Source organism: Gorilla gorilla, chromosome 3, assembly GCF_029281585.2.
Source record: "Gorilla gorilla gorilla isolate KB3781 chromosome 3, NHGRI_mGorGor1-v2.1_pri, whole genome shotgun sequence".
Taxonomy (NCBI): Eukaryota; Metazoa; Chordata; class Mammalia; order Primates; family Hominidae; genus Gorilla; species Gorilla gorilla.
Genome location: NC_073227.2, coordinates 186,991,416 through 187,006,922, shown reverse-complemented (window position 1 = coordinate 187,006,922; position 15,507 = coordinate 186,991,416). Strand labels below are relative to the sequence as shown.

The 15,507-nt window shown below is 35.6% G+C and overlaps 1 protein-coding gene across 1 annotated transcript in view; it reads right to left on the bottom strand.

Moving 5' to 3' along the window:
* Positions 1 to 15,507, bottom strand: part of TLL1 (tolloid like 1) — a 233,239-nt gene that overhangs the window by 15,441 nt on the left and 202,291 nt on the right. The window contains exons 17-18 of the mRNA XM_019025068.4: positions 12,345 to 12,470; positions 9,318 to 9,445 (exon numbers count right to left, since the gene is read on the bottom strand). Coding sequence (XP_018880613.2) covers positions 9,318 to 9,445; positions 12,345 to 12,470 — 254 coding nt within the window. The remainder of the gene's footprint in view (positions 1 to 9,317; positions 9,446 to 12,344; positions 12,471 to 15,507) is intronic.

Here is a 15,507-nt window from a genome sequence, read left to right as displayed (position 1 = left end):
ATTTTTTTATGGATTTATGATGGATAATTATTTAACAGTTGTAGATGTTTTTGTTTTTTAAATATCCCATATATAAAGCTATAACTTGTAACTGTATGTTATATGCAAAACTCAAGGATATGATAAATCAACTAAAAATGATAGAAGCACATTAGCTTATTGAAGTATGCTTGGATGCCTAGAACTTTGTTTGTTTGTATTTTGTTTTGAATGAACATTATTCAAAATGTAAAAAGGTACCCTCAAATTTAATGATCAGAGTCTTTCAGAACCAAGACAGGATAAAAACAGGGATAACAGATACTTGTACTTACACATTTAGAACTTTGTCCCTTTTCTAGCAAGAAGACTTTCTTTTCCCCAAGCATCTTTTGACTGCCATTTCTTTGTATTTTAAAGCTATAATCATGCAGTCAGTACCTCATGCTTAAATAAACACACACACGCATAATAAAAACAAAGCAAATGTGTTTTTTGTGTGTCTTGGCTGTAGCAGACTGCCAAACATTTAATGCCTTAAAACAACACAAATTTATTCTTCTACAGCTGTGGAGGTCAGTAGTCTAAATTGGGAAGGCAAGGTTGTGTGTTTCTAGTCTAATTCTCCTCCCCTTGAATCCTGGCCAGCCTTAGCGATTTGCTTTACCAACAGAATGTTCCGAAAGTAACATTCAAGGGCTTCTGAGGCTTCCATGGCCTCTTGGGACACTTTGGGGATCCAGGACTGATAGAAAAGAGTCTGGTTCCTTTGAGACCGCCATGTTGCAACGGTCATGTGTAGGTGCTATGGTTGTCCCAGCTGAGTCAGCCTTTTAGCCCTCCACATCAAGATGACAGACATACAATTGCAACCACCTTGACCCTTTACATATGCTCCCAGGTGAATCAATCAATGTCACATGCAACAGAAAAGTTACCAGCAAAGTACTACTTAAATACTGATGCCACTCCCTCATACTATGAGATACAACAGTGCTCATTTTAAGCCATGAGGTTTTGGGATAATTTGCTATGCAGCAGTAGATAACTAGAACAGTCCATAAAAGGTAATAACTGCATTATAATGCCTAAGTCTTGATATAAATCTATAAGAAACTGACTCTGATAGTTCAGTTCTCATATTAATGTATAGTAATATATATTATATTTAAATAATCATACTGTAAACTGAATATACATATGGTGAATGAACACCATGCACACAAATGCTCCTATCTCACAAAGGGCACATAGGAATTTTATTGTAATTCCTATTATCTATAACTGCTAGATCATCTAAATATCTTTTTGAGCTTATAGTCTTATAACCCAAATTAACCAAAATAATTGTTATCTCAGACACAGTGAAAGAAGGCTTGTTTATACCTATCAGCCACTACCCACATGTCACTCGGTGAAACCATATATCAAGTTAGAGGACAATTTGGACTAGAAAGTACAGTAGGCTTTCAAAATTCATAAACTATGATTTAAAAAATTGTCTCATAAAATTGTCTTCAGTGACAATTTTCTTTTCCTTTCTTCTAAATTGAATAGGGAACATGTAGAAATCTTGCGCTATCCTTATACCAAAACCAGACAAGTACCCAACAACAGCAACAAAAAACCTGAAGACCAGTATCACTAATGAACATAGATGAAAAGCCTTCAACAAAATACTAGCAAACAGAATTCAACAGCACATTGAAAAGATCATTCACTATGATAAAGTGGGATTCATCCCAAGGATGCAAGGATGGTTCAACATACACAGATCTATAAATGTGATGCATGACATTAACAGAATGAAGGACAAAAATGATCTGATCATATTAATAGAAAAAAGCATTTGGCAAATTCAACGTCCTTTCATGACAAAAAAAAAAAACCTCTCAACAAATTAGGCATATAAAGAATGTGCAACAACACAATAAAGACTATGTATGACAAACTCACAGCTAACATCATAGTCAACTGAGAAAAGCTGAAAGCTTTTCCTCTAAGATCTGAAATAAGACAAGGATGCCCACTCTCACCACTTCTATTCAGTATAGTACCGGAGGTCCTAGACAGAACAATCAGGCCATAGAAAGAAAAGGCATCCAAATTGAAAAAAAAAAAAAGTTAAATTATCCCTGTTTGCAGAAGACACAATCTCATGCGGAGAAAACTCTGAAGACTCCACCAGAAACCTATTAGAAAGTAATAAATAAATTCAGTAAAGTTGCAAGATATAAAATCAATAGGCAAAAATCAGTAGCATTCTTATTTACTAGCAATAAACTATCTGAAAAAGAAATCAAGAAAACAATACCATTTACAACAGCTCCAAAAATTAAAATACTTTGAAATAAATTTAACCCAGTAAGTGGAAATCTCTACACTGAAAACTATAAAACATTGATGAAAGAAAACACAAATAACATTTTTTCACAGGAATAGAAAAAAAAAACACTAAAATGTGTATGGAACCATAAAAAGACTGTATAGCCAAAGCAATCTTGAACAAAACAAAAACCTAAGAACAAAAAAACCAAAGTTAGAATCATCCTAATACCTGATATCAAAATACACTACAAAGCTATTTTAACCGAAACAGCATTGTACTGGCATAAAAACAGGCACATAAACTGATAAAACAGAATAGTGAGTCCAGAAATAAATCCACACATTTACAGCCAACTGATTTTTGACAAAGATGCCAAGAACACACAATAGGGAAAGGACAGTCTCCTCTAATGGCATTGGGAAAACTGGATATCCACATGCAGAAGAATAACATTAGACCCATACGTCACACCATATTGAAACATCAATTCTAAATGAATTAAAGACGTAAATATAAGATTCAAAACTATGAAACTACTAGAGGAAAACATAGGGAAAAGTTCCATGACATTGGTCTGGGCAATGACTTTTTGGATTTCACTCCAAAAACACAGACGATGAAAGCAAAAATAGACAAATGAGATTACATCAAACTAAAAAGCTTCTGTACAGGAAAGGGAGCAATCAACAGAGTGGAAAGACAACCTACAGAATGGGAGAAAATATTTATGAACCATACATCTGATACCAGGCTAATATCCAAAATGTAAAAGGAACTCAAACAACTCAATAACAAGGAAACGAATAAACTTATTTATGGGCAAAGGACTTGAATAGACATTTCTCAAAAGAAAAGACAGAAATAACCAACAGGTATTTGAAAAAATGCTCAACATCACTAACCATCCAGAAAATGCAAATCAAAACCAAAATGAGATATCACCCCACACCTGCTAGAATGACTATTATCATAAACACAAAATATAACGAGTGTTGGTGAGGATGTGGAGAAAAGGGAATCCTTGCATACTGTTGTTGGGAATGTAAATTAGTACAGCCATCAGAAAAAAGTATGGAGGCTCCTCGAAAAGTTAAAAATAGAATTACTCTATGGTCCAGCAATTTCACTACTGGGTATATATCAAAAAGAAATGAAATCAGGATGTTGAAGGAATGTCTGTTGCTCCCATGTTCACTGCAGCACTATTCACAATAGCCAAGATATGGAATGAACCTAAGTGTCCATCAGTGGATGAACAGATTACAAAATGTGGTATATATACACAGTGGAGTAATATTCAGCCACAAAATGAAGGAAATCTTGTCATTTGTAATAACATGGGTGAAACCACAGGACATTATGTTAAATAAAGCAAGCCAGGCACAGAAAGATAAATATAACATGGTCACACTTACATGTGGAATCTAAAATGATCAAACTTAAAGAAGCAGAGAGTTGAATGCTGTTGACCAAAGGCTAGGGTGGTTGAGATGGGAAAGGGTTGAGTAGATGTTAGTCAAAAAATACAAAATTTCAGTTAGACGGAAGGAATAAATTCAATAGAACTATCATACAACTTGGTGACTTATAGTTAATAATATATTATACTCTTAAAAATGCTAAGATAGTAGATGTTAAGTGTTTTTCCCCACAAATACGATCAAAACATGAATAATACATATATTAATTAGCTAAATTTAGTCATTAAACAACGTACGTATACTTCAATATATCACATTGTACATGGTAAATACATGCAATTTTATCTGTCAATGAGAACATGAATTTAAAAAAGAAAAAAAATTCTTTCTTTCTTATTTTCCCACCCTGCCTAAAGAAAAAGGGGTATCAATCCATGAACTGTGAAGAAAGTTCCACTGTATACATAGGGACCCAAGTGTTTTATTTGCCTTTCATCGCTGCCCTTGCCCATAATGAAGCCAGTTGGTAACCAAGTATCTATCAGGAGTTCTTGACCTAAGAAGATTAAAATATTTCATAATTTCTCAAGTTTCATTGAACCCGTTTTCTAAATTACAGTTTTGGTTGAAATTCTTCCACCTAGCAGGGCACGGTGGCTCACTCCTGTAATCCCAGCACTTTGGGAGGTTGAGGCAGGCAGATCACCTGAGGTCAGGAGTTCGAGACCAGCCTGGCCAACATAGCAAAACCCTGACTCTACAAAAATACAAAAATTAGCCAGGGGTGGTGGCAGGCGCCTGTAATTCCAGCTACTCGGGAGACTGAGGCAGGAGAATTGCTTGAACCTGGGAGTTAGAGGTTGCAGTGAGCTGAGATTGCGCCATTGCTCTCCAGCCTGGGTGACAGAGCGAGACTCCACCTCCAAAAAACAAACAAAACAAAACAAAAACAAAAAAAGTTAAAGATTCTAAAGAAATCAGGCAAAATGCTTTTATTTTGCACATTGTAACATCTTGATGAAATTTCCTGTATTATAAATGTCAAAGTACACGAGTAGATGATTGAATGGTTTGAACTGTTATTATAAAGTATTGTTCACTAAATGACTATTGGCTGATATCCGCGATAATAGTGATTTCAGTTTTAAAGTAGATAATGCTAGATAACAGTTACATTACATGCAGAAAGTCAATCGGGGAAACACAAGCAATTATAATGTCAAAATGGCAAGAGTTAAAAAATATAGAACAAAAATGTTACTTGGAGTTGGTGGCTAATCCTTTGTGACACACATTCTACTAACCCTGGCTCTTAGGATGATATTGAGAGTCAGGTTTTATATGAATATGATCCATGGGATAGGATGGTAGGAGTCAATATTATGCTCTGAATCAGAAGTTCTGGTGTGGCAGCAATGCGTGTTTTCACAAGCCTTCCAGGTAATTCTGACACATGCTAGCATTTGAAAAAACCTGGCTTACACTGTAATTACTTCCACAAAAAACACAAATTCCAATTCCTAAAATAAAGTTTAATACTGTGTGAAAGCTCTCATTTTGCTTCTGAATATTACCTTCTTAGGATACCAGCAGGTATGACCATTGTTGAACAGACATGCTTTATGTCCTAATTCTCAAGTCGAATATTGGCAAGAAAAATAAATCCTGCAATGTGTGAAGGAACAGATTGCCCTAGAGTTAGATGGGATGTTTCAAGCTGAAAGATATATAATTGAGAATGGATTGAGTATTGCTATTTTTAAAACCGGGGTATATCAGGAGTTCTACTTCCCGTTGGATATAGAAAGCTGGAACTAGTTTTGCTTCTACCCTGACAACAAGAAAAAGCCATGATGTAGAGTGTAAAAAAAAAAAAAAAAACAACTTTGATTGAACACATCAATGTATGGAAATCACAGTAGTCTGAAGTCTACTGAATGTCAGGTCCTTCCAAGGAAAGATGTGATAGTGGCAGACGACAAGAGGAAGAGATGTTGGTATCATACAGCCGGGTGAAAAGCATTCTGATAAAATTGGTGATGGGTTGGTGAAGGTCATGTGTGGATGAGGGGAAGAGGATAGAACTAACGGAAACTGCAGATACAAGGGGAGCTTGCACACACTTACAGATCCTTTTCCAGGGACCTCCACCTCCTGCTCACAAGAACATTTGTGGAAAAAGCAGGAGGTGCATGAGTGCCTTCCTTGGTGTTTCAGGCTTGAGAAAGGGAAGTGGTCACTGCCATGAGAAAAGTCTGAAGCCTCATTGTAATCCTTCTTCAGAAAACACAGCTGTAAGCCTCTGAAGGAGAAGCAGAAAACCCTGCCACCCTTACGACAAAGGTACAGACCCACTGGAGGCAGAGGAAATGTTAAAACAAAACAGACAAAACAAAATAAAACCAAAAACAAAACCTACTACCCCTAGGGGAAGTCCTGGATTCAGGATCAAATGCCAGTAATATTAGAGATCTTCTACCACTAGGAGACTGAAAAGAAACTCTCTCCCATGGAAGACTCATAAGATATATAGACAGAGTTTCACTGCCATGAAGAGAAGAAATAGGATCACTGAGAAAGCTCAACACCAAGACCTGAACATGCAGGGCCTGCCTAACGTGGAGTCTGTACTGAAATAATAAAGAACCCCTTGCCTTCACCACCAGACTAGCAAGCACCAAGTAACAAGCAACTGCCACCTACCACTGATAAAGACAAAACAGGGTGGAGAGGAACAATATTTGCACTGGGGATGAACAGAGAAGGTAAGGGTAAAACAGAAGCATTGAGAAAACACCTCTTAAATCCCAGCCTCCACCCTAAGAAAAAGGAATTTGAAGCCAGTGGTGCAATGAAGATAATAATAGAGCAAGAAAACCCAATCTTGGCTTAATTCCTGATTAGATCCACCTAACACCCTCCTTCATACACATAAATACACTAATAACCTAACACAAGAGATGCATCCGTTTCCAGACATAAAGTCTCTATTATTGCATACATAATGTTTTATTTTAATAAAAAAAGAGACACAAAAAGGCAAGAAAAATAAAAACAACACTGCTAAGAGACAAAACAATCAACAGAACAGACTCAAGCACATGGCCCCTATGTTTATATCAAATGGAATTTAAAGGAACTACGAATTTAACATTGATAAGTTAAAGGTTCTAGTGAAGATGTAGAGAATATGCAAGAACAGATGGGAGATTTCAGCAGATAAATGGTGTTATGGATTGAATTTTGTTTTTCTAAAATTAACGTTGAAGTCTGAACCCCCAATGTGATATGTTTAGGGAGGTAATTAAGGTTAAATAAACCATAGGATGCAGCCCTAATCCTATAGGGCTGGTATTCTTATAAGAAGAGTAAGAGACACTGGAGCTCTGTCTCTCTCTATGAATACACAGAGAAAATGCCATGTGAGGATACAGTGAGGTGGAGGCCACATACAAGCCAGAAAGAGAGGCCTCACCAGACACTAATCCTTGTTAAGTCCAACTTAATCTTGGACTTCTAGCCTCCAGAACTATGAGAAAATAAATTTCTGTCGTTTAAGCCATAAGTCTGTGATAATCTGTTATGGCAGCCCAAACAGACTAACACAAATGGAAACTATAATAACTGAAATGTAAGTGCTAGAAATAAGGAACATGGTAATAGAGATAAAGAATGCTTTTGACAAATTCATCAGTAGATTCGAGACAGCTGAAGAAATAATTACTGAATTTGAAGACAGGTCAATAGAAATTACTGAAACTTAAACTCAGAAAGAAGGGCAAAAAATGAACTGAATATCCAAGAGTTGAGGAATAACAGCAAACAATCTAGCCCATAAATAATTTGAATCCCAGAAGACAGACAATGGCACAGATGAATTATATGAAGAAATAACAATTGAGAATTTTCAAAAATTAATGACAGACACCACAATACAGATGTAAGAAATTCAGAGAATTCTGAGAAGGAAAAATACCAAAAAATTACTAAACAGAAATATACACACACACAAACACATACACCTGCATACATTATATTCAAATTGCTGATAAAAAGAAAATTTTGAAGGCAGCCATAGAAAAAAGAATTACGACTTACACAGAAATAAAGATAAGATTTACAAAAGAAGTATGGAAAACTATGTAAACCAGAAAAAAAATGGAATCATTCAAGATGGAGAAAGAAAACTGTCATCCTAGAATTCTATATGCAATGAAAACAGCTTTCAAAAGTGCTAATGCACATACTTTATACAAAATATAAAAATAAGTTCTTCAGAAAGAATATGATACCCAAAAAAAATTTGGATTGAGACAAAGAAATGTCTCCACGAAAATCAATTTTTCCAACTCTCTTAAGAAAATGAACGCCTTAAAAGAATGCAGCCTCTCTATTTCAGCCCATAAGGCTCAGGAAGTTACCATAAGGTTCAGGGAATCATCCTCTCAATCAGGACCTTGGACAGGACTGGAGAGCAGTTGAGTTCCTCTAGTGCTGTCATTTCAGTATTTAGTATCCTTCAACAGTGTGGCTGAAATGAATTGATATCTCTGTCTGGGAAGTCACTTACAAGTATGGAGATTGGAAGGACCTCCATACTAAGAATATGAATTTCTTGGTGATTGTCTCTGATTTTATTATAATGTTGTATATAAATAAGGCCTTTTTATTGGCCAATAATATTCACTGAAGGGAAGAGTCAAAACAAGAAATTTAAAAATTAAGCTTATGACTGGACTGATCTAGTGAGCTACCTTGGACTGGTAGCCTCACTCCTCAGACAATTTTTGATATTATAGTGCCTGCTAGGCTCTTTCCTGAGCCTTGTTAGTTGGCACTGCCTTCTGCTTCTAAAAACAACATATTGCAGGAAATTGTTAACATTTCTGCATTTCTATAATTTTATTTCTTTAGATTATACTGTTTAAACACTTTGTGGCCTATAATGAAATTTAACATTTATTATCAGGTTATTATTTATGACCAGGCCAGAATGCAGAATGCAAAGAATGCAGGAGAGATGAGACATTATACTCATATTTGAATTACTCATGCCGAATAAAATGTGGGCAAAATCTAAGGAAATCAGGATCTTTGTATAGAGGGCAGTACATCATGCAAAAATAATATTCTGTAAACCACAAGACAAAATTGATTCTATTATGAAAGATACGTATGTATACAGAATTGGTGTAACCAGTAGAATATGTTATACCGGGTTTAAGTGAATTATTATTCTATCGCTTTCTGGCAAATTCCGATTTTTTTGTTCCTTCATTTATTTTCCAAATTTGGAAATATAATTACCAGTAATACATTAGGAAGTAAAGACTACTGTTTTGCAGCAACTTTGGTAATGCCTTTTAAAACATCCAGAATAAGAAACCCTACAGGAGGACAACGTGACAGTCACCTTGATCTAGGAAGTCAAGGATTTTAGTGCAAGTAGGAAAGCATGAGACAAAATATCTTTTCCAGCTGCCTACGATTCAATTCAATTAGATAAACCTCCATTTTATTTCCAAGTGCTTGTAGTGAAAGACAAGGGCAGTCAGCTTAATGGAAAGAAAAAGGATGTGCTCACTTACTAATTTGATTCGGTGGCCGGGAGTGGCGCTGATTTCCCAAGTGCATTCTTTCCTGCTTGGGTACTTGTCTGGCCAGTTGGGACTGGTGATGAGGCCACTTGGACTGTGGATCTTCTGTTCACACTCAGCTGCACCAATAACCATAATATCAGACAGTGTGGCAATCCAGCCCAGGTTTGAGGCAGAAAGCAAGCAGCCTATTTACCCACTGCCCTGTTGAAAGATTTTCCTGAATACCAGCTAATTTTCACTCCCGTGTCGGTTATTATATTCATCTGCTCTGGAAAATACGTTGCTGAGTATAATCAGGCAATGTTTGCTGTCTGCCTCACATGAAATTAAGTAGTTACCATAAATCAGATAAATGCCTAAAAGAAAATGAACTTTTATTTTAAACTGATGGGCCTGTAGCTCAGACTTTAACAGTGCAACATATATTGACAGTCGAGAATATCAACACTGGGTGTATTTAATCCAATGTGACAAACAAACATCATTGGACTATGCCATTTTCAATTTTTTTCCTATAAAGGAAACATCATTTACAGCTAATTAATATCATTAAGGCACCTTATGAATCATGTATTTACATTTTCTCTCTCTCTTAGTTAAATATACACTTGAATACCTACATCATAATTTTACCTTCTAAAATAAATTAGCCCTAATTTTATCAAAGCCAATGGAAGCAGTAAGGGGAATGATAAATGAACAGCTACTAGCCCTGGAGATGCTTCTGAACCAACTTCAAAGGATACCTCATTCAATCAGAATAATTATTTAAGGGTTTCTTTTTTTTACAATTAAAATGACCTCATTTTAGACAAGATCATTCCACATGGTTAATGTTAAATTTCAGAAACATTTAATATCCTCAAGCTGAGCTGTTTCTATATAATTTAGGAAGCTCTATAACATACATCCTTGTTTAGACTGGGATTATTTGTTAGGTACTGTGTATCCCATTGTAAAATACAAATAACTTTCTAAAATTTCCAGAGCAATATATTTGGCAAAATACTTTATTCAATGGACAACACACTTGTTATACCCTTCGGGGCCACACAGCAAGGGTAACATGCCCAACATTAGTTAGTGCACCTGCTGTAGTTGCTGCTGCCCCCCACTGCTGCAATCATTAATACTAGACCTTCACCTTAATTGTGCTAGGTTTCCACAGGGAGATTTGTATTTGCAACAGAAGATTACAGTAAAGTGGAAGGTAAAATTCAGTTCCTGTCTAATAATCTATGATTATGGTAGCAAGACATAGCCTTAAAAGTTTGGATCCAGTCATGACAAGGGTTTTCTAAATTCCATTGTCCCTGTCTCTGCCTCACAATGTGAAATGTGAACTCTGCAGGATGTGGCGATGACACTGAGACTAGGTTGAGAGGCTCATTGCTAAACTGCACAAGGAGCATGTACCATAGTGAAGGTAAAAGATGATCCAACCCCTTTCCTGGCAATAGGACAAGTTTATGAAGGTGCGTCTGGATGTTGTTTTATCTATTATGAAGTTTCCTATATCATTTATGTAATGAACAGACAAATTTGCTACCTGTGATCTACAGGCTACATGTATAATCTATAAAAGCTGTCTTGTTTTTTTCTCTGAATGACCTTCAATGTCTGCAAAACAAAAAATAAAAACCTGGGCCAAGTGCAGTGGCTCATGCCTGCAATCCCAGCACTTTGGGAGGCTGTGGCAGGCGGATTGCTTGAGCTCAGGAGTTCAAGAGCAGCCTGGGCAACATGGCAAAAACCCGTCTCTACAAAAAATACAAAAAATTAGCCAGGCATGGTGGTGTGCACCTGTAGTCCCAGCTACTTTGGAGGCTGAGGTGGGGGAATTGCTTAAGCCTGGGAGGTCAAGGCTGCAATCAGCTGAGATCACCTCACTGCATTCCAGCCTCAGTGACAGAGGCAGACCCTGTTTCAAAACAAGAACAAAAATGAAAACCCCAAAACCCACAAAAACCTGGGCCTATTTCCTAATCTATTGATTTAATAGTATATCATATCTTACCAAGTTACAGATACTATGCTTATCCATGAAAGCAGAGAAAGAAAAATTCCTGTTTGTATATGATTCTGCACAATGTAATTAGCTCAATGAAAAAAAGAAAATCCCTGACATGTAACCATATTTCAAAGGAGCTAAATGGAACAAGGGTCAACTCAGGATATTCTCTATTATTCCAATGTTTACACAAAACATTCTTGTCTAACTGTGGTTAGAGTCAGGTACCTTCCAATGTACATATGGTGACTAAAGTTATAAAATTTGCCTTAGTAGTTCTCCTCTCAAAACATGCATAAATCCAATTTAAGTAGAAAATTCGGGAACAGACTGTCAAAGGAAGAAATAAGAGCTGAATAACTATTTATTGTTCTCATCCAGTTCATAGTGGCTAAGGGGATTAGGATTACTGCTTTAAAAAAGTTTTGGAATTTTGTAAGGCCTTGGGGACAAAATCTGGTAGGGTATGATTGTGCTACTATTAAGCTTTTCTGGACCAAAACCATGACTTAAAACTTTAAATGACACAGTGTCTACCATTTTCAAATGTCTTCCCTTTGGTAGGCATTTGAGTTTGATGCTCCTGGTATTTAAAGGGACATCACTTATGTAGCACATGCACAAGATATACAAGATATTTTTGGGAGGAATATTACATCAAATGCAAAACATTTAGCAGAAGTTAAGTTTAAATATGCATAGTGTTATAAGGTCTGTTCCACAAAGACCTGGGGAGAACTTGGTGCTTTTCTGGCTACCAGATGGTATCCTAGCAGCTACTATGTCTGCTATACAAAGCTACTCTAATGCCACCTATGTGTGAAGTACAGATCCAGTCATTTGCCTTGGATCTTTGAACGTTACACAGAATTTTGTTTTTTGACATTTGGATAGCCCACCATGATATCACTCATTGAAATGATTAACTCTACTTGGAAGCAGTGCTTTACCCAAACCACATGAAATTCTACATGTTGTCAAAAAAAGTGTATTCCGTTCCATACCTTCCTTGCAATCATGTTTATTTTCATGCAGCACAAATCCATTACGGCATTGACACACGTAGCTCCCCATCGTGTTGACACATTCGTGCTGACATCCACCATTATCCTTAGAGCATTCATCTTTGTCTAGCAAAGAGATCAATCCCATAGTCTAGTAAGTAACTTTAAAAACAAAGGATATCAAAGGGAGTCATTTAGTTGTGGTTAACACTGCCAAAGGGTAAACTAAGTCATGGTTTCTCCTGTTCCCAACATAAAACAAACAAAAATGTATGATCTCTTAGTTTTACCCTTTCCTTGTTTAGCTTGAAGCGTTGTACCATGAATCAAGTTTCCAAGACTATTAGTGCTACGATAATAACTTGTAATCCTCTTGTATTCCTATGCTGGAGTAGAAGTTTTAGGTAGGAGAAAGGGGGAATCAATAGATCTTTTTTCAAATTAACCCTAAACATTTATTGCCAATTTAAAAAAATAAATTTAAAATTGTGCATAGTTTGAATAGCGGCAAGAAATGGCATTTAAGTAGAGGGATATCCTTCAATATATTAACCATGGTATACAGACAGAGGCTAAACAAGGTTCCAAGATTTGTATGTAATCACTTAAAAAAATCACTCAGTATAATTACTGTAGTTGATTTTTTTCCCCATTAACTCTGCAGTTATGCTTAGCATTAATGAATTTGGACATTTCATAGCATTCCAAGCAGAAAAAAGGCATAATTAAACTACTCTAAAGAAGAAATGAAATTTATATATTTTAAACAAATCTACTCTGGTAGACAAGTTTATTAATAAGTCATCCCCTAAAAGGGCTTTTAGTGTGCTAGAAGTAAGGTAAAGATTAGACTAGGAAATACGAGCCCCAAGAAATAGCCAACAAATTCACTACAGGGAAAAAAGCCAAACTAGATTAACAGGCAGTCAATTCGGTGAGGCATCAACCATCACTCTATGTCACTCAGCTGTCGTTCCATAGCTGGCCTGTCCATTAACGTCAAAACTGGCAGATTGCTCCTGACACACATTCATGATGGCACGTCACTCAGACTTTCATCACTCCCACACATGGAGAATGAAAAGGACGTGCTACAGTCATATGAGGAGTTAGGCTGAATTCAAATTGTTACTCTCAGCTGATTTTGCTAGTGAGCACTAGCAAGCTCTTGGTGGCCTAGAAATTATTCTATTTTTGCTTTTTTATCAATTCAATATTCATTCCATGGAAAAAGGTTAGGGAAGATATTTTCATCAAAGAATCTGATAGTACTTTTTAAAGGTACATCTATTTTGTTACATTTGAAGATAGATTACATGACACATGTGCTTGCAGGTGATATGAATGCATTGGCAATATCTGAATATTTTAAATACATACAGGTAATCTCAGTTTTTAAAGAATATATCATAATTAGTGTATTTGTGATTTATGTGTTCTCCACCTATCCTTGACACTTCCATTATTCTTTCAACACTTACTATCGAGAATAAGCAAAAAGCAAAACAAAATGAAAGCAGAATAAAGAAAATTATTCTGTGAAAGAGCATCAAACACCGAAATGTAGAAAAAATCAGGAGTTAACAGAAAATTAGATTTGTAAAATTAATTTTAGAGAAATTTACCATAATTTTGAACTCTTATTCCATTAGCTGTATCGACAGTGAGAATTATAGTTTATGAATTATAAATGACTTATACAGAATGGGTGGACAGTAAACGATACTTCCTACCACCATGGTATCAGCTGCCTGCATTTTCTAATGCAGACAGTTAAGCAGTAAATTGCGTGAATTTGTTTTTCACTCTGACTTTCTAGAGGCTCTTTACCTTACGAAGCTTCAGAAAGATGCTTCCTTATGAGTGAATGTAGAATTTATCTCTGCTAAATGGAAGAACCAATTAAGAAAATGCTGGTGGCAGAATTATTCTGAAATAGACACATATTTCCTTTGAAAATGTTTATAAAATGATGGTTTGGTATACTTAATATAGGACCTGATAGAGTGAACTTTAGTTGTACCCTGGGTCAACCAGGCTTTTGAGAGTAGCTTGGAAACCTAACAACTGTATGCAAAGCAGCTTAGAGAAAATTAGTTCACATTTGCAATTGACTAACAAACAGATGAACTGCTCAGAGACGAACAGTGTGGAGGCAGAGATGGCCTGAATCACCCTTTTATTGGTACCTATTTGGATTGCCATGCATGAAACATACAAAAATGTTAAAATACAAATGTGAACACAAGTGTTATTCAATAACACATGCATTATTGCTGTGTTTAAATCCAGTCATTTTATAATAAAAATAATTCCAAAACATAAAACATCCCTAATATCCAAACTTCATTCTAGTGGAAAGGTTAAGTCCTTTGCTCATATTTCTGAGTATAATTAATTTCAAGATTTGTTAAAAAATAAACTGACCTATAGTAATAGTAACTAAAGAGAGATAAAATTAAAAATGAAACCAATTGTATTTCAATGATTTTGTAGCCAACCATTAATACTCGTGTTGTGCTAAAAATAATAATAATAATGATTTCAGAATAATTTTTGGAAGAAGAGAAAGCAGAGGAAGAGGAGGAGCAAAAGGAAAAAGAAAAGAAAGAAGAGGAAGGAAAAGAAAGAGAACAAGTATAAGAAAGGGAAGAAGAAGAGTTATTATTATTATTTATATAGTCATTATTCTCTAAGTATCTGTCATTTTTTACTTTCCCAACTTATCAGAGTTTCCTGCCTTCATTCGCACATCTGATATAGCATAATTTAATCAAGGGTGCATGAAAATGACAAGTTATCTGTTAGGCGGCTGGAATATACTTATGAGTTAGTCTAAATTTAAGCTAAGATTCAAAACTGAACTAATCAAAATAGCATCTAAAGGCAGCAGAGGAAAGTTATTATATCCTGAAATGTAGCATGTAAAACTGTGTCAAATAGTCATATGAAAAGAGAAAATTTCAGGAAATCATTGGAATACTTAAAATAATCCAGATGTTTTACATCACGCAGGCTAAAAATATTTTGGTATTTTGCACTATATTTTGAAAAATATTTTAATTTGTCTGCGGAGTAGTAAATATGGTGTGGTTGTTTTAAAACCACTTGTTTGAACGGGAGTTAATAGACTATTCTAATTAAAGAGAATACAATTTCGGAT